Source organism: Schistocerca cancellata, chromosome 8 (genome assembly GCF_023864275.1).
Source record: "Schistocerca cancellata isolate TAMUIC-IGC-003103 chromosome 8, iqSchCanc2.1, whole genome shotgun sequence".
Lineage (NCBI taxonomy): Eukaryota > Metazoa > Arthropoda > Insecta > Orthoptera > Acrididae > Schistocerca > Schistocerca cancellata.
The window spans coordinates 359654681-359673888 of NC_064633.1; the positions used below are offsets into that span (position 1 = coordinate 359654681).

Consider the following 19208-nt stretch of genomic DNA (forward strand, 5'->3'; position numbering starts at 1 on the left):
TTAGGACGGAACGCATGGTGTACCTGTCTCTCGGAATAGCCGTTCTGTTCAACATCGTCCTTACGTGCTGTATCTCACCGGGCAGACTGTCAGTTTCAGAGAAAAAGCACTTGGTCTCTAAGGGTACGTTAAGCGGGATAGAACTCGCAGATCACTGCTGTGTGAAGCTAAAATAATGCTTGCAGCCGCTGCGCAGGTGACCCCTCCCGCGTATCCTCGACACCCAGCAGCGCGCTGTGCTAGTCCTGCGAACCAGCTGTTTTGCGGCGGTGGGGGAAATCTGAAGGTCGTCCTCTGCCGCGCACAACCGCAGCAGTGCTAGTCCACACCTCGGCGCTCAGTCTCGTCCGTAGGTCGCTGCCGGCAACATTTTGACACGGCTCCGAGCGATGCTCGACTTAACTGCGCTTCTGTTGACCGTCATCGTGGTCGCAGTGTCTGCGAGCATCATTTCCAGGAAATGGCGTTGGAGCCAGGTCGAGAAACTTCCAGGCCATGTAGCTCTGCCCCTCCTAGGGACCACTTACGTCGATTTCTTCACGAAACGTGAAGGTAAGCAGACGTTTGCCCTCTTCTTTAGTTTGCAAACATCTCTTACAGAGTGCGTGCAGAGGGCATTGCTTAATATTATTCGTCTTCCTTGCTATCCCAGTGGCTAACTGATGAAGAGTAACAGACAATCTCTACGTATCACCTTGCAACTACAAGACCCACACCGCAGTATCACATACCTATACTTTTATTGTGCCCGCCTTGTAACGTGCCAGTGACGACGAATGTTAAATGTGTTGTTCTAGCTTTTAATATTTTTGGCCTTGTATAGGCAGAAAAAAGTGGTATCAGATACTCCCTGTAGAACTAAGATAATTGTAGGCGGTTAAAACTGATGGTTTCCTGATAATCATCGAGAGATAATTAGTGTATGATTCGAAGGGTATAATAAATCACTCAGATTTTGTATTACGTCTTCGACGAGATACGCCAAGTGCAATGCGTTCTCGTAACAGTTAAAAAAACTAGAACTTACACCAACACCTAATTCACTTAGTACTGGGGTAAGATTATAAATTTAGATTAAAAAAAACTTTTAACTGAAGTTTGAATGACGGTGGTTTTTAATGTACCTTATTTTTGCCTCAGACATATCACAACGTATATAGTTGCACAAAAAGAAATCAATTGTTTCAATGGGAAAACATTGAAAACATCGATTTCCTTTCTTAAACCTTTTTTTGCATCTGAATTTGCAAATTTGTGGTCCCGCTTCACCGCTGTGTTATTTAAATCTCTGCAAAATTAGAAGAAGTATATCAGAATTAAAACTGCGTTGGTAGTAATGACATTTTCGATCTAAAAACATAAAAACGTTATTATACAAGAAAATTACTACGCTAGTTGGCATAGTTTTGCGTCATACAAAAAACTGATACTCCCACCAATTCTCTAACCATATCCAATCTAATCCTTCCACTCAACAGGAATACGGAGCAAATCCTACATGTCTCACCCACTTTTACACTCTTTTTTATAACCCCATTTTTAGGTATTATCCTCTACCCTGCATTCAACTCTCCCACTTTTATTTTACACAATATTTGGCAGATTATAGTGAAATACATTCGTCGACGTTAAAATGAAAACACGCTCCTTCCCGCGTATTAACAATAGAAGTACAGAATCTTGTAAATCACAATGTTCCATGGGAGGCTTAACTCACTCGATAAAAACTCCCAATGACCCTCAAAAAAGACAAAGGGGGTAGCGCTTCGACTCTTTACAGTGGTTTCAGTCGTCATGGGTTTCGCTTCTTGCGACCACTGAGTGGTGGCGTTGTCGTCCAGTGGTATGTGTGTCCAATCTCTGGTTCGTAGTTGTTGACTCTACCGTCACCACATTCTCTCAAACGGCGTGAAAGATATGAAACATGACACTAAAACCACAATTAGACAAAAAACTAAGATCCGTAGGCCGAAGTGGTATCTCACAGCTGGGTGTATGTATGTAACAAATACAAGGCCGAAAAATAGCAGTTGTCCTCAGACATCATTCTCATAGTCTCACAAAACGCCCTTATGTCTAACAGCAAATTTAAGAAGAAGGTCACGCGCTGATTGACTTCGTGACGGGTAAAAAAATTGTGCTTCATTTTCAACATAGCCTTCATGAGGTTAGTGTCAAACTTTTCATTGAGAGTATATTTTCTTCCACATGCCTTGAGAAAGGAATATCTGCAAAGTATTCTTCGACTCCTCACGTAATCTCTTTATTGGCTTTGAAACTTATTTAGTTGCCAAACTATCTTTGTCGTAAGGATTGTTAGCCTTCACCTACTTTCACTAATCGTCCGCTCCTTTATTCCATACTGTTTGGTCCAGTAGACTGCGTGGTATTCCACATTGTTAAACTTGCAAGTAAATAATGAGTTGTTGTTGTTGTAGTCTTCAGTCCTGAGACTGGTTTGATGCAGCTCTCCATGCTACTCTATCCTGTGCAAGGTTCTTCATCTCCCAGTACCTACTGCAGCCTACATCCTTCTGAATCTTCTTAGTGTATTCATCTCTTGGTCTCCCTCTACGATTTTTACCCTCCACGGTGCCCTCCAATACTAAATTGGTGATCCCTCGATGTCTCAGAACATGTCCTAGCAACCGATCCCTTCTTCTAGTCTAGCTGTGCTACAAGCTCCTCTTCTCCCCAATTCTATTCAATACCTCCTCATTAGTTATGTGATCTACCCATCTAATCTTCAGAGGAAATCCTTTTTGCTTCACAGAAATACTGGTCATTACCGCTCCTCTGAACAGCTTTTGGTTCGACAGTAAAAAAATGTGTGCTGTGAGCTACTTCATAAATGTTTAATTGTCTATTGTCCGCTACCATAGTGTCTTCTTTCTCACTTTCTCTTCTGCGGTTACAGTTTTTGAAAGTCCTTCTGGTGGATTATCATAAAAAGAAGAACGAAGACTTTGAGTTCTACTGCCCATTTCTGTTTGAAATGAATGAGCAGACTCCTAATAAGCCTTATAGACTTATGATGAGTTCTTCGTAGATGATATACAGTTTTGCGATATTGTGGTATTTCATATTATTCTTGCCGAAACATGTCACTGCCGTTTTGAAACGCTGTACTGTCAGAATTAAAACAAAATTTCGTTAATGTTCACAATGTTTATGGTAGCTTGAGCATTTTTCACTTCGCTCTCGTGAACCGACTGTAGAAATAATGTGGCTTTCTGAGAATGAATGATGTAGGAAGGTAACTGAACGTTATTTCTAATCATGATTCGTGAATTTTGTGAGACGTGGTGCTCTGAGAACATCTGTTACTTCCTGGAACCATGGTGTTTACAAACCAGGACCTTGTGTGTTCTCAACAACGTTCTTTCACAGACCTGTCGAGGTTGCACACGAGCAGATCATACCGACTCTCAGAGCAGTAATCCTACAACCTATCGTATTTATCAGGAATGACGTCATCGGTTACTGTCTCGAAAACACGTCACACGAGGGAAACACGCGATAGCACGTGAGTAACGATGTACTAGGCGCGACCGCGTTCCTTAAATGAACTGATGCAATGTCGGCTGTCGTTCAAGTGAGTTATCCTTTTACAACAGTAGTTGCCGACGGCGAATTGCAATTAACAATAGACGGTAACAGGTACATCTCTGAAATGTAGACTGTGATAATTATGTTTCCTATATTAACAGAGAGTATTAACCTCCAATACAAACGGCTTCTACCGATTTACATAACATTTTAGTGCTAACAGTGATGAAGTTAAATGATTTATCTTCTCTTATTCCTGCAAGTGTTTGGTAGTTCAGTACCACCGTTAATGGTATTCACAAGTTGCGACATGTCGTGAATCGAACAGTGGTCCAGTTAGTGGTACTGAATTCTAAAATTTAGTGTGTTATCACTTTGTGTTAATATGAGCCGCATAGGTTTGACATTTTGGTGCTGAAGTGCACACATCACGACCCATCATCGTTGCTCTTATATCTCCATTTTTGCTGCTGTTTTGAAGGAGCACCGAGAAGTATGTGGACCGTTTTTTCATTTGTAATCATTCCTGGGCGAATTAATTTACTATAGCTGTTTACGAATTCCTATTTTCGTTGACTGGTGTGTAGTGTTACTAGCTTCCGAATTCTCAAGTATATTTCGCCATGAATACGTGTACATATGCATGCCTGTTTATTGGTTTCTCATCTTCATTCACGCTCTTCCTTTTAAGATCTAACCAACAGGAGTAAGTCCTTGCTTTACCCAAAACGCAACAACCCTTTTACAATATTCGTATGAAACACCTTTTTTCTTCGGTATTCCAACTGATTTGATGAGATTCCCCGCGAATCCCTCTCTTGTGCCCACCACTTAATCTGAGAGTAGCGCTTGCACCCTACGTCCTCAATAAGTTCTATGCTCTGTCTTATCCCACAGTTTTTACGCTCTTCAAGCCCCTTTAGTACCATGGAAGTTATTCCTTGATATTTTAACACCTGTCAAAAATCGTCTTGTCCTTTCTTCTTCTATGTATTCTCCACATGTTCTTAGCCTTCCTCATATCATATCAGCACATCTAATTTTCCACAAACTCCTGTATCGCATTTCAGACGTTTCGATTCTCTTCTTTTCCGGTTTTCCCGCAATCCATGATTAACTACTATACATTGCCCCAAAAATACATTCTCAGAAATTGCTTTCTCAAATTAAGACCTATGATAGATAATAGCAAGCTTCTTTTGAAAATGATGGAGTGTAGCAATCAGTCGTCCTTTCCTTTCAGGGTTTATTCAAGTAAATCTAGATTTCGGCTAGTCCTGGCCGCTATCAGTGCAGTACACTATAGATTCAAAACGTGTCTCAACACGTCAGTCCCCTGTTGTTCGGGCTTCTGTCACAGTTCATTCAAGACTTTTGAATGAACTGTGACCGAAGCAATCTAGATTTGCTTTAATAAAACCTGAAAGGAAAGGACGACTGATTCTGTGTTCCATCATTTTGAAAGTCATATCATTGAGTGCTCCCACTTGCTTAAGGGAAGGTAACTTGATGTAGCTTCTTTTGGCCAGGAACCGCTCTCTGTGCCTCTGTGCCTGTGGCCATCTGCTTTTCACATCCTCCCTGCTACGTCCGTCATGTGTTATTTTGATTGAAAGATGGCAGATTTCCTTAGGTTTGTCTGTTTTGTGGACCGAAAATTTTTCGCTAACCTGATTTCTGCTGCTTCTCTTTCTTCGATTTACTCTCAATCAATGGTGTGTGCTCGTTAAACGACAATCCATTCAATGTTTCCTACAGTTCATCGTGTTTCACGTAGCATAACAATGTCATCAACTGATCTGACCATTGACATCCTTCCATTTTGAATTCTATCCACTCCTGAACTTTTCTTTAATGTCCAACATTGCTTCCCCGATGTATAGATTAAACAGTATCGGCAAATGGCTCTGAGCACTAAGGGATTTAACATCTAAGGTCATCAGTCCCGTAGGACTTAGAACTACTTAAACCTAACGAACCTAAGGACATCACACACATCCATGCCCGAGGCAGGATTCGAACCTGCGACCATAGCAGTCGCGCGGTTCAGGACTGAATCGCCTAGAACCGCTCGGTCACCGCGGCCGGCGAAGAACTACATCCCTGTCATAGAATATCTATTCCAAGCATGTGTTTGTTGTTTTTGGTGCTGTTGTTGTTGTTGCTGTTGCACTTCTCCCTTATTCGTTTTAGTTTCTTCTTCAGATGGGAAAATGATATCGAATGAATAAAATGTTTAGTGCACAATTTTACATTTGTCTTGAATTGGGCCATAAGTATTTTTCAGCGGCGAAAACGACTTGACTTTGTCCTCACTTGTAATGTTGGAGCAAATGCAAACACGCATCCACAAAACACACGAATGTATAGACAGAAATGCGAAAGAAAGGAGTAACTGTGAAATCTATTACCTGTTCGAAAAATAATTAATTCTTTTCTTGAGTTAAATAATAGAACAATGCACCACTTTTTGCCTTCTTAGCACAACGCGTTTCGAAAATTTGTTCTCCTTTCAAGTGCATTTGTTTACATAAACATTTTTTGTGTTGTCCGTATGTGTGATTTTCTGCCTCTCTTGCACTGTAGTTGTCTTTTTGGTTGTATTTTGCAATCAGAAATTCGGAAACATGAATCTTGGAACGTTTTTTATATGCTAATGGTAGAGATAGTAATTTTGTTTTTCTTCTTACAATTACAGTGCCTCCACCATGGCATAGAATATCACACATACGCAAATCATCCAGTGCACTGTTTGTTTTTGTTATCAAAACCAGCTACAATGATATTAAGACGGTATGGTTTCACAAAGAGTTTCAATGCTGTCAGATATATTACATTTTCTGAAGATTACATGTTGTATGTTAAGTTTTCAATTATAAAATTTATTTTACCATTATTGAATACTAAATTATATTTACATTTTGTTGTAGATGTTGAGTAGATTCTTTGGGATAATGTACATGTTTATGGAAATTACTGAACTGTCACCTGTTTGTGAAATATTTGAAAACATTAACTGATTCGCTATCTAGTTTGTGATTGTGCACGGTTTGCACGAAAAAATAAGTAAGTGGTGCAGTTTTTCATTATGTAAATCATGAATGTCACAGCTGCAGACTTTTCAAAAACATCGATTGTGATGAACGAAAATAAATTCCTTTCCCACACAATTACTAGAGTATTTGTTGAAGTATTGTAAGTCTCACGTGATTTTTTTCGTTGCAGACCGAATTCGGTCCTTTGACGAGGTGTGCAAAAAGTTTGGGCCCATCTTTCGGATCTGGTTAGGTCCTTACCCAGTGGTACAGATATCAAAGCCAGAATACATGGAGGTAAGTACAAGTTGTGACTCCAGTTTCCGGGAAGCACTGCAAGTGATCCTTGCTTTAATCATAAACACATGTCCAAGTGATTCTATATGTTGTTATCTTTACATAAAGAAAAGTATTATCTTCTCAAAAATCTTCAAATCGTGAGCTACATCATTAAATTTTATTCACTCATGGCACTTTTGTTGCTTATGTATGTGGTCACTTTCAGAACTCAAATCAATCATCAGATTAACTAATTTAATACGACTGAATTTTGAACTGCTGTTGTAGCCCTGTATCACCACAATAAAATAAAAACAGTTAATGGTTGTAGGAGTGTGAATGAGAACAGTGGCGTATTTAAGTTTACAAAATAGTGACAAGTTTTTATTCATCCTTTTGTAAATACAATGAAACGGATAAACCTTACAAAAAATCAGGAATCAGAAAAGAGATGGTGTTTGAACGGCAAAGCATTTATTGAGGGGGGGGGGGGCGGGGGGAACTATACAAATTCTCTGATAATTTAATCCCTTTTACAACACAATCTGACTTTGTTTACATGAATCCACTGTGAGGCCCTGTTCTGTTCAAATGGAATCAACTACGACTAAGTGCAGCACAAACTATGGCTCACAGAGGACAGGGAGCTGTGAATATCATTTAACAAACCTCCGCCGGCGCAGCAATACTTTACCCTTTCGCCTTCATTCAGGCTGCCTCAGAAAACGGTATTCTCTTGGCGATGAGCTGACGCGTCCATGAAAACTTGCAAATTATGCAGACTGGCGTTCTTATTATTAGAACGCGCGAAACCTACCTACCAGAGCCCTGAAATCCCGGCAGATTACAGTATGAGGTGCACCCATTCGCTGGCCTGGCCAACCAACTTGACTCCTAGACACAACGGCACGCGCTGGAATTGTCAAACACCAGATGGCCGACTCAGGACGTATAAGTTCACCCTCATGACACACGATATGTTCGAGATGATACACAGTTCCACAGTTGGTACAGTGGAAACTGCCACTGGCTCTTAGTCCACCACAAGTCGCAGACCACAAGTCTCAACCTCTAGGGAAAGACCTGAAGTTCTCCACCAGAAGACGAAGAAGCCAAAGAATCACACTTTCCACCAAGCCTCGGTACAGAAGCCGAATTAGCAGAAGAAAGCCGCCTCCACATTGTACAAACAAATCAAACTATCCTCTGCTCATTGAATCTCCCCTCTTGACTGTTTTGCTGGCCTCGTAGCCAATCCAGACACAAGACCGGGGTTCTCACGTTGGCGAAGCAAGTCTCTGCTTTGCATATCCTGAGAGGAACCAATCTGCGACTCAAAATCTCTCTTGTCTGAAAAAAGAAGGCTTTAGACTAGGGAGGCGTCGTTCCCACGGTAAGCATGACCATGTTTCGGCAAAAAACTCTACCTATAAGGGACCACAGTCCCTCATTTACGAAGAGTTTTAATCTTTCCAGACTGACCATTTCCAATTTCTGAAAGAAGGCAGTTAAGCTTTCCAGACAGTCGTAACTGTGAACTGTATGTTTTTGCTCCTCGCTTAAAGAACCTGGCGACTTTCTGGTGTCAGGGGAGTTACAGTCTTGAACTTCCTAAGACACGTTCACCAGCTGCTCTGTTTGTATCGTCCCAGCTTCTATCATGAGAATGCTTCCAGTTTTATGACCATGCCAAAGCTCAGATTGCAGCCATATCTCTTAAATGGCTTCCTCTACCCACTTTCTACCAACTGGCTGACTTCACGACAGTCTGTTGCCTGGCCCAGGTAAAATGTTTTGTGATTCGATGCCGTCTTACTCCAGGCCTAAGTGGGAAGAGTGGAGTGCCATGGCCCAAAGTCCCTCTGCAGGTACAGTTCACAGAGTGCTGCTTCCCCAAAGCACTCTTACAGCCAAATAGCTGGACGCAACATTTACGGCCTACAATTCATCTTTCCTCCTGTTCTCTGTCGCCTCCACTACTGTCCCTTGGGTTCAAGCTCTCTACAGGCTACACATGCAGTTATATGAACATTCTGCTTACAATTTTCTCATGTAAAAAGTCATAAGTCACATACACCAAATGTAGTATAGGGGAACAGTGCAGTTAAAGTGAGTGAGTGGCGTGCCACCTCTCAGCATTGCGTACATTACATATTATTCTTTTCAACGACTGTGCACTGTCCTCACCAGGAATTTTTTTTTCCTATTATTGAATGAAGTATCCATCGTATATGTTTGATAAGCATTTCAGGTGTTGTCAGAATTATGTGAATAAGAAACACCTTTTGATGTATCTGGCAAATTTTTGTTTGTTGGACGACAGCATTGTCGCAAAACACAATGAGAGTGGGAAGTTCTGACTACGTAAGCAAAATCTCAGTCATAAACTTTCCATGTGTCCTCATAGACCCGTCTAAGTCTTACTCTGGGGCTGACACACCAATCCAGTCCACACAGTCTCATCATTTTATAATAAATCAAACTAATCACCCACATGTGGGACAGGAGGGCATAGATAATGAAAGCATCGTTGTATGCACAATTGTTTAACGTCTATGAAGAGAAATGGCTAATTTTATTGTACTTACTGTTGAAACAAAGTTGAGAGGCTTACCGTAGGGCCCTATCCAAAATCCACATGACCTTTAAAGGTCCACCTAGCAACCTAGTACCACATGTGTCAGGTGACCTCGATAAAGTTTGAGGAATTACACAAGTAAGTTGACAGGAATAATATAATATCAGGATTTAATCGATTCAATTTAAGAAGAATGTACCGTTTTGATCTATTTGACAATGCGAACTGAATGAAACACTGTTTGGTACCATCTGCAATCAATAACAAAGAAAGGTTGACTTAATTATGGAAACGACATATGTGAGCTGTCCGAAATCCTCGAGGAACATTATTTAGGGCCGTCCGGGGTGGCCGTGCGGTTCTAGGCGCTACAATCTGGAACCGCGCGACCGCTACAGTCGCAGGTTCGAATCCTGCCTCGGGCATGGATGTGTGTGATGTCCTTAGGTTAGTTAGGTTTAAGTAGTTCTAAGTTCTAGGGGACGGATGACCTTAAAACTTAAGTCGCATAGTGCTCAGAGCCATTTGAACCATTGTTTAGGCAGATACATCCAAGAAAAAGCATGTAAGGACCTATTTGAATCAACAGAACATAACAAAGGGCTATCTAGTCACATATGGGTGGAATCGCAAACAGATTTCGACTAATTTAAGCCGTTGCAAAACCATCGGAAATCATGGAATGCATTGTGTAAATAACCTGAACACTTGTAAGGGCACATACATCGATGCTGTCCCTGACACACCAATGCACCCTTACCCATCTTTGGTCCAGTGAGGTAGCATCACTGACGGGGAAGCCACCTTGTGCTAGAAAGGTGCTGCTTTGCATCCACCGTCTGCTTTAGTGGTGCGTAGGTCGGTTTCTCCCCCCCGCCCCCCCCCCCTCTCCCCACATCCCCCACCCCTACATACTGGCCTTCATAAAGAGAGGATCGCGAGTATGCATGTTGTGCACGGTTGGTTATAAATGTCTTTCCTTTGTGTGGAACTGAGGTTATTAAAAGTCAGAGAATGATTTACAAACTAAAGCTGACCTTTATCAACTTGCTATCAATGGCTAACTTGGTTCAAACGGTGTTAAACGAATGATTATTGAGCTGAGTGAGTGTGATAAGGCTAGTCGGAGAGATAAGCTTGCTTGTCTTTAATAACAAATCGAGTGCGACTAAACACGTGCGAACTTGATCGAACCTCATCATACTGATGATAATATTTTGGTGGGAGTTTTGATTAGAATTATTGGAATTATAGATAGACTGCCTATGAAAAGTCAGACAGCGAAAATACGCGAGTCAACTCAATATAAAGGAGGAGCAACGTACACACTATTACCTCTAGCTAGCCACAACATTCTAATGGCGCTGAGCAGCAGGAAAACTTACCCAGGCTGTCTTCCTGCAACCAGACCCAAGAAACGTGTGTCCAAGCATATCTACTTTCTGTCCTGCGCAAACTTGTGGGATTATGAAATTTCCTAGCTTATTATAACTAATATTACTTGTAAAAGCAAGAAAGGGGCGGTGTAAACATGGTATCAACCAAAGGTGTCAGTCATTTCTCTCATTCTTTCTTAGACGTTGCTGTATGCAAGCAAATAGAACACGCCGCCCGGGTTGGCCAAGCGGTTCTAAGCGCTACAGTTTGGAACCGCGCGACCGCTATGGTCGCAGTTTCGAATCCTGCCTCGGGCATGGATGTGTGTGATGTCCTTAGGTCAATTACGTTTAAGTAGTTCTAAGTTCTAGGGGACTGATGACTTCAGAAGTTGAGTCCCATAGTGCTCAGAGCCATTTCAGCCCAATAGGGCACCCATGATCTGGGGCTGGCTCTGAGCACTAATTGAGCGGCTTATCAAATATCTGAAGTGAGAGTAAATACTGTTGAGAATTCTTTCATGAGTTTTTAAATTAATTAATTTAGTTTTTTAGCCACATTGTTATGTGTTGTTATAGCATCAAGTTGGTGAACCTACCTGAATGTTAGCTTAGTCAGACTACATGATACTGTATCAGTCTTTATCGGTGAATGTCTGGTGTTTTAGAGCCCACTCATTTACATCTACATCTACATCTACATTTATACTCCGCAAGCCACCCAACGGTGTGTGGCGGAGGGCACTTTATGTGCCACTGTTATTACCTCCCTTTCCTGTTCCAGTCGCGCATGGTTCGCGGGAAGAACGACTGTCTGAAAGCCTCCGTGCGCGCTCGAATCTCTCTAATTTTAGATTCGTGATCTCCTCGGGAGGTATAAGTAGGGGGAAGCAATATATTCGATACCTCATCCAGAAACGCACCCTCTCGAAACCTGGCGAGCAAGCTACACCGCGATGCAGAGCGCCTCTCTTGCAGAGTCTGCCACTTGAGTTTGTTAAACATCTCCGTAACGCTATCGCGGTTACCAAATAACCCTGTGACGAAACGCGCCGCTCTTCTTTGGATCTTCTCTATCTCCTCCGTCAACCCGATCTGGTACGGTTCCCACATTGATGCGCAATACACAAGTATAGGTCGAACGAGTGTTTTGTAAGCCACCTACTTTGTTGATGGACTACATTTTCTAAGGACTCTCCCAATGAATCTCAACCTGGTACCCGCCTTACCAACAATTAATTTTATATGATCATTCCACTTCAGATCGTCCCGCACGCATACTCACAGATGTTTTACAGAAGTAACTGCTACCAGTGTTTGTTCTGCTTTCATATAATCATACAATAAAGGATCCTTCTTTCTATGTACTCGCAATACATTACATTTGTCTATGTTAAGGGTCAGTTGCCACTCCCTGCACCAAGTGCCTATCCGCTGCAGATCTTCCTACATTTCGCTACAATTTTCTAATGCTGCAACTTCTCTGTATATTACAGCATCATCCGCGAAAAGCCGCATGGAACTTCCGACACTATCTACTAGGTCATTTATGTATATTGTGAAAAGCAATGGTCCCATAACACTCCCCTGTGGCACGCCAGAGGTTACTTTAACGTCTGTAGACGTCTCTCCATTGATAACAACATTCTGTGTTCTGTTTGCTAAAAACTCTTCAATCCAGCCACACAGCTGGTCAGATATTCCGTAGGCTCTTACTTTGTTTATCAGGCGATAGTGCGGAACAGTATCGAACGCCTTCCGGAAGTCAATGAAAATAGCATCTACCTGGGAGCCTGTATCTAATATTTTCTGGGTCTCATGAACAAATAAAGCGAGTTGGGTCTCACACGATCGCTGTTTCCGGAATCCATGTTGATTCCTACATAGTAGATTCTGGGTTTCCAAAAACGACATGATACTCGAGCAAAAAACATGTTCTAAACTTCTACAACAGGTCGACGTCAGAGATATAGGTCTATAGTTCTGCGCATCTGCTCGATGACCCTTCTTGAAGACTGGGACTACCTGTGCTCTGTCCGCCCCAGTAGCTGAGTGGTCAGCGTGACGGATTGTCGTCCTCCGGGCCCGGGTTCGATTCCCGGCTGGGTCGGAGATTTTCTCCGCTCGGGGACTGGGTGTTGTGTTGTGTCCATCATCATTTCATCCCCATCCGGCGTGCAGGTCGCCCAACGTGGCGCCGAATGTAATAAGACCTGCGCCAAGGCGGCCGGACCTGCCCCGCGAGGGCCTCCCGGCCACTGACGCCAAACGCTCATCATCATCATCATCACCTGTGCTCTTTTCCAATCATTTGGAACCTTCCGTTCCTCTAGAGACTTGCGGTACACGGCTGTTAGAAGGGGGGCAGGTTCTTTCGCTTACTCTGTGTAGAATCGAATTGGTATCCCGTCAGGTCCAGTGGACTTTCCTCTGTTGAGTGATTCCAGTTGCTTTTCTATTCCTTCGACACTTATTTCGATGTCAGCCATTTTTTCGTTTGTGCGAGGATTTAGAGAAGGAACTGCAGTGCGGTCTTCCTCTGTGAAACAGCTTTGGAAAAAGGTGTTGAGTATTTCAGCTTTACGCGTGTCATCCTCTGTTTCAATGCCTTCATCATCCCGGAGTGTCTGGATATGCTGTTTCGATCCACTTACTGATTTAACGTAAGACCAGAACTTCCTAGGATTTTCTGTCAAGTCGGTACATAGAATTTTACTTTCGAATTCACTGAACGCTTCACACATAGCCCTCCTTACGCTAACTTTGACATCGTGTAGCTTCTGTTTGTCTGAGAGGTTTTGGCTGCGTTTAAACTTTGAGTGAAGCTCTCTTTGCTTTCGCAGTACTTTCCTAACTTTGTTGTTGTACCACGGTGGGTTTTTCCCGTCCCCCACAGTTTTACTCGGCACGTACCTGTCTAAAACGCATTTTACGATTGCCTTGAACTTTTTCCATAAACACTCAACATTGTCAGTGTCGGAACAGAAATTTTCGTTTTGATCTGTTAGGTAGTCTGAAATCTGCCTTCTATTACTCTTGCTAAACAGATAAACCTTCCTCCCTTTTTTTATATTCCTATTTACTTCCATATTCAGGAAGGCCTTTCTACTCTTGTCAGAGGTCCACGGCTTCTTCCTGGTTTACAGCCTTTATACCTGCTCCTTGACGTCATCTATGAGAGGTGCGAGCAGATATAGTTAAAACTTTCAGACAACTCAGCAGAGAGGTCTAAAGAGGTTTTCTTCCCATTTTTAATGACACACATACTAACATTCGGTCCTCACTGTCTATTGTGATTCACTTTCACCCGGTTCTGGGCCTATTAAAGTGCTACCCGGTCATAGCGAATCTCTTAGTAGCATATTATACAGATATGCCTGAACATTTGACAGTTTTCGAAATCTCCACTTGCGATTTCCCTTGCTCCTGCAAATACTTTATCTGTACTCGTTTTTCTCAACTAAGTTCGTTTCTCTTAGGCGTGATGCGGCAGTATCACCGATGTCTCAAATCTAAACAGGAAAAGAGCACAAGATTAGAGATATGTGTTCACAAGGAGCGAGTGTAACGAACTGATTACTACTCAACAGAACATCCAAATAACAAATTTTACTACACCACATATTTTATTGGTGGCTTTCAGGTGGATCATTGTTTTCGGCCTTTTTCGGTGCCGTCAAACTACTTTTTAACCAAAGGTTTTATTTTCTGATATGTATACCGCAAACGTGGAGAATTTCTAGGGTCGTCAAGGGTGTATAACCTCGAAGAATTTCAAGCAAGTCCCTTCATTCCTTATCATTTCCGCATTAAAGTTCTTTGCGTAGTGATTCTTCCTAACTAGTCTCTTAAACCTCAGCCTACTGTTCATTGTCTCTAAATTGTGATCTGAGTCTATACCTGATCCTGGGTGCGCCTTACGATCCAGGATCTGAATTCGTAATTTCTGTCTGACCATGCTGTAATGTAACTGGGATCTTCTCGTATCTCTCGGCATTTTACTTGTATACCTCCTCCCCCTTTTGTGATTCTTGAACAGAGTACTCGCTGTTAGTAGCTGAAATTTATTACAAAAATCAATTAGTTTTTTCTTTCCTCTCTCATTCCTACTACTAAGCCAATATTCTCTCGTAACCCTTTCTTCTGCTTCTTCCCCTACAACCGCATAAGCGCTTTCCAGTCCCCCATGACTCATATACTTTCTCTGTCTCTACGTCTCGTTCTTGCGACGGCATGTGTAACTGAACTATTGTCGTCGTTGTTGCTGTGCTATCGATTCCGATGAGAACAACCCTGATACTGAAATCTTCCCAGTAAATCATTCTCTGTCCTAACTTCCTATTTATAACTAATACTACTCCCGTTACACCATTTTCTGCTGCCGTTGATATTACCTTATACTCATGTGATCAGAAACCTTTGTCTTCTTTCCATTTCCCCATAGACTCCTTAAGCACACATATACTAGCCTTAACATTTGCCTTTTCAGATTTTCTATCTTCGCTACCATGTTAAAACTTCTAATATTCCAGGCCCCGACTCGTAGAACGTTATCCTTTCGTTGTATATTCGATCCTTTTCCCACGGTTATCTCACCCTTAGCAATCCCCTCTCGCAGATACGAATAGGGGAAGAGTTGAGAATCTTTTGCTTGTGGAGAGTCATCATGACACTTTTTCAATTACAGGTCACATTTCCAGTGAGTACACGTTAGATATCTTCAGTGCAGTGATTTCTGTTGCCTTCTGCAACCTCAAGCCGTTGATCACTGCTGATTCCTCCGCTTTTGGGGGGCAGTTTCCCAAAGCAAGGGCAAGAGAGCGCTCCGTGGATGACATTGGCCCTGGAGGTATATTAAGGAAAGGTGTCATGAACTAGAAGCTGCCTCCGCCATGTTAATAGAGTCAAATACTAGCTTCCGGTGGAAGTGTTCTGATAAAATATAGAAGCTTGCATCATTTACAGGTATATTAGTCGTTCTGATTATACTCTAATGTGTAAAGGAATCACATTTCATTCGCAGGTCGACTCGTTAAACCTATATATTCTTTCATATACACGAATTTTAGTTGTGGTGTTACTTTTACTGTAATGATTTTATTTCCGTAATTTGATATAAGATTTCCTATCAACACAACTCGAAAAGCGCTGTGAGAAGGAAACATTGCAATTCTTGCAGACATAGTAACGTATGTTCTCAGTATTTTCGCGAAGAGAAAAACTGCTGGACTATGAAAGCAGCCTTTCCACATCACATACTTGGCTTCTTGGTTATTCGAACCGTATAACATAAAGAAAATTACATAAAGAGGCCAAATGCGTCGTATTACTGGATCAAATATGCCTTTAAGACCAGAAAAAAGTCCGAGAATGCCTTCTTTACACTGTGTTATTCACGAAATCAGTGTAATATTTACTATTTTAAACAACTTTTACGTGGACACGGCGGAAATTAAGAACAAGAGACAATTGTAAACAGCAGTTTGCTAATGTTTAGGGCCTACAAACGTGTATTGATTTTTCATGGCAACGTACAGTGTGAGACTCTAGCAGCACTTCCCCTTATCGTACATTCATGGCATTGCCTCAGAATTATTTAAATCCTTGGGAAAGCTGATCATCACAAAATCTTTCCACGTGGCGTGCTAGATATATGAGACAAGCGAAATATTCTCAGAATTCAGGAAGAATATAACAGTTCAAAAATGGCTCTCAGCACTATGGGACTTAACATCTGAGGTCATCAGTCCCCTAGAACTTAGAACTACTTAAACCTAACTAACCTAAGGACATCACACACATCCATGCCCGAGGCAGGATTCGTACCTGCGCCTAGAACCGCTCGGCCACACCGGCCAGCGAATATAACAGTTCCAATTCCAAGGAGGACAGGTGCTGACACATGTAAATGAACCATCAGTTTAATAAGTAATGGTTGATAATTATTGTCACTAATTACTTACAAAAAGAACAGAAATATTGGGGGACAATGACTTATGGGAAGAACAGTTTGGGTTCCGAGGAAATGCGGGTGGAGGCGAGACAAAATTTACCCTACAACTTATCCTTGAAAACAGATCGAAGAAAGTTAAACAGACGTTTATAGCTTGTGGAGATATCTAGATAGTTCATAATAATATTGACTACAATACACTCTTTGAAATCTTGAAGGTAACAGAGGTAAAGTACAGGGAGTGAAAGGTTATTAACTTCGACGGATACCAGACTGTAGTGTAGTTATAAGTATCTAAAGACATCAACGAGAAGCCACAGTTGAGATGGGAACGAGACAGAGTTGTAATTACCCCGATGTTATTCAATCTGCACATCGAGCTAACGGTGAAGGAAACCAAGGAGTAACTGAAATTGAAGTTCAGATACAAGAAATAAAAACTTTGCGGTCTGGTGATGACATTGTAAATCTTTCATAGTGGGTAAAATACTTCAAACAGCAGTTGAACAGAATGGATGGTGTCTAGAAAACTTATTCCATTATGAACATCGACAAAAGTAAAACAAGAGTATGGAATAGAGGAATAGCGTTGAATTAAATAAGGCGATGCTGAGGGAACTGGATTAGAAAATGAGACACTAAATGTAGCACATGAGTTTTGCTACTGGGGCATCAAAATAACTGACGAGGTCAAGTGGACAGGATGTAAAATGCTAACCGGTAACATCGCGAAAAGTATTTCTGAAAAACAGGAATTTATTAACGCATAATATTAATTAAAACGTTAGGAAATCTTGTCTGAAGATATTTGTCTGAAGTCTGGCCTTGTATGGAAGTGAAACGTGGAGAAAAAGCGGTTCAGACAGGAGAGTACTACTCGCAGCTTTCTAAACGTGTTTCTATAGAAGAATGCTGAAGATAAGATGTGTTACATCGAGTACCTGATGAAGAATTACAAGATCAATTGAGTAAAAAAGAAATGTGTGGTACAATTTGACTAAAAGAGGGGATCAGCTGGTAACACGGGTCTTATGGCATCGAGGCAGTAGAGGGAACTGTATGTTATGTGTAAGGCGGGAGGGTTGGGGGGGGGGGGGGAGGGGATAAATGCGGGGAGTGGGGGTACGGCAGAGGGAGACCAAGTTTGATGAATACAGTAAGTACTGTACGTTCAGATGGCTGTAGGTTGTGGTAATTCTGTAGAGACGACGGGGCTCGCACAAAGCAGACCAGCGTGGAGAACTTCATCGATCTAGTCCTCGAACTGAAGACCACAACAACAACAACTTCCTCCATTGCTTTCTAAATTGGTGATAAACAGTCATTATAGGAAAGCATTGACTCCGTTATTTACACTCAACACGTACTTCTGGCCTTAAACAGCCATAGATAACTTCATCAGAATCCGCTGAATCGTATCAGAATCCTGAAACGAAATGAAATCTTACTAGTTATCGCTCTTCTAAACTAACAGATCAACTGAGATCTGGGACAGAAACAGCGTTAACAATAAAATAATTCTTTAAGCGTACAGTTTTGAGACAGATAACAATATACATGCATAAATGCCGTTTCCTCTCGTCTAGAGTTTCGGAATTTTGAGAATGTAATGAAAAATCAGTACACATGCAAGACATTACATTTAGGTGATATATATTGTCTGAATTAATAAAAACTGTAAAGGAGTTTCTACCTACACGTATACTCAAGGTGAGGTCCAAAGTCTATGAGGGCAAAAATCTATAACCCGAAAATAGAAAAATGTCGCACAGAAACAGGCAGAAACTTCAAAATCCGTTCTCAAAAACAAATAAATGCTTTCAGGCGAAACCGCTTCGGAAAATCAGTTACTGTACAATGTATGTTGGAAACGAAACATATCCTCAACAGTTAGAAACCAATTTGGTAGCACTGCATAATGAAGTCACTGGTAAGACCCTTAATCTGTTAGGACACCTAGAGATATACCTCCATAAAATAAAAAAAAAAACAGAATCTATGACAGACAGATTTCGCAAACCGCAGTTATTTCAGTTATTTTACAGACGTATCTAAGGTTATCCCCTGCGTATGTCGATTGATTAATAATTAGATTTCTGGCACTACGAATGAATTCCTCTTCTATCACACCATGCAGAACAACATCTGTAAAGTGTTTACAAAAATGTTTCTCCAAACGTGCCCCTTGAGTGAAGTGATATATATGAACAGGATGGAAAAACCAATGTTCGAGTATGATCGTGTTAAAAACGTAAAAACGCTTTTCTTGGATTATTCTGTAATTTTACGCTGTTCATTTTTTCCACTATTTCGCACATATTCTCCGCCTTAGATTTACGAGATTCATTACCTAACATCAGATGTTTTCGTGACAGGAACATGCATTTCACCTCGTTCAAGAGCAAAACAAATCATATACTTACGCCTGGGGATGGACC

The 19208-nt window shown here is 41.5% G+C and overlaps 1 protein-coding gene across 3 annotated transcripts in view; it reads left to right on the forward strand.

The window, feature by feature from the left end:
• Nucleotides 1-313: 313 nt before the first annotated feature.
• LOC126095282 (cytochrome P450 4C1-like) overlaps nt 314-19208 on the forward strand; it is a 355750-nt gene continuing 336855 nt past the window's right edge. For 2 of the 3 annotated variants that reach the window (XM_049910042.1, XM_049910045.1), the window contains exons 1-2: nt 315-552; nt 6775-6881. In XM_049910042.1, coding sequence (XP_049765999.1) covers nt 390-552; nt 6775-6881 — 270 coding nt within the window. In that variant the 5' untranslated portion in view covers nt 315-389. Of the gene's footprint in view, nt 553-6774; nt 6882-19208 lie in introns of all 3 variants that reach the window. The other variant, XM_049910043.1, reaches the window with a different exon arrangement.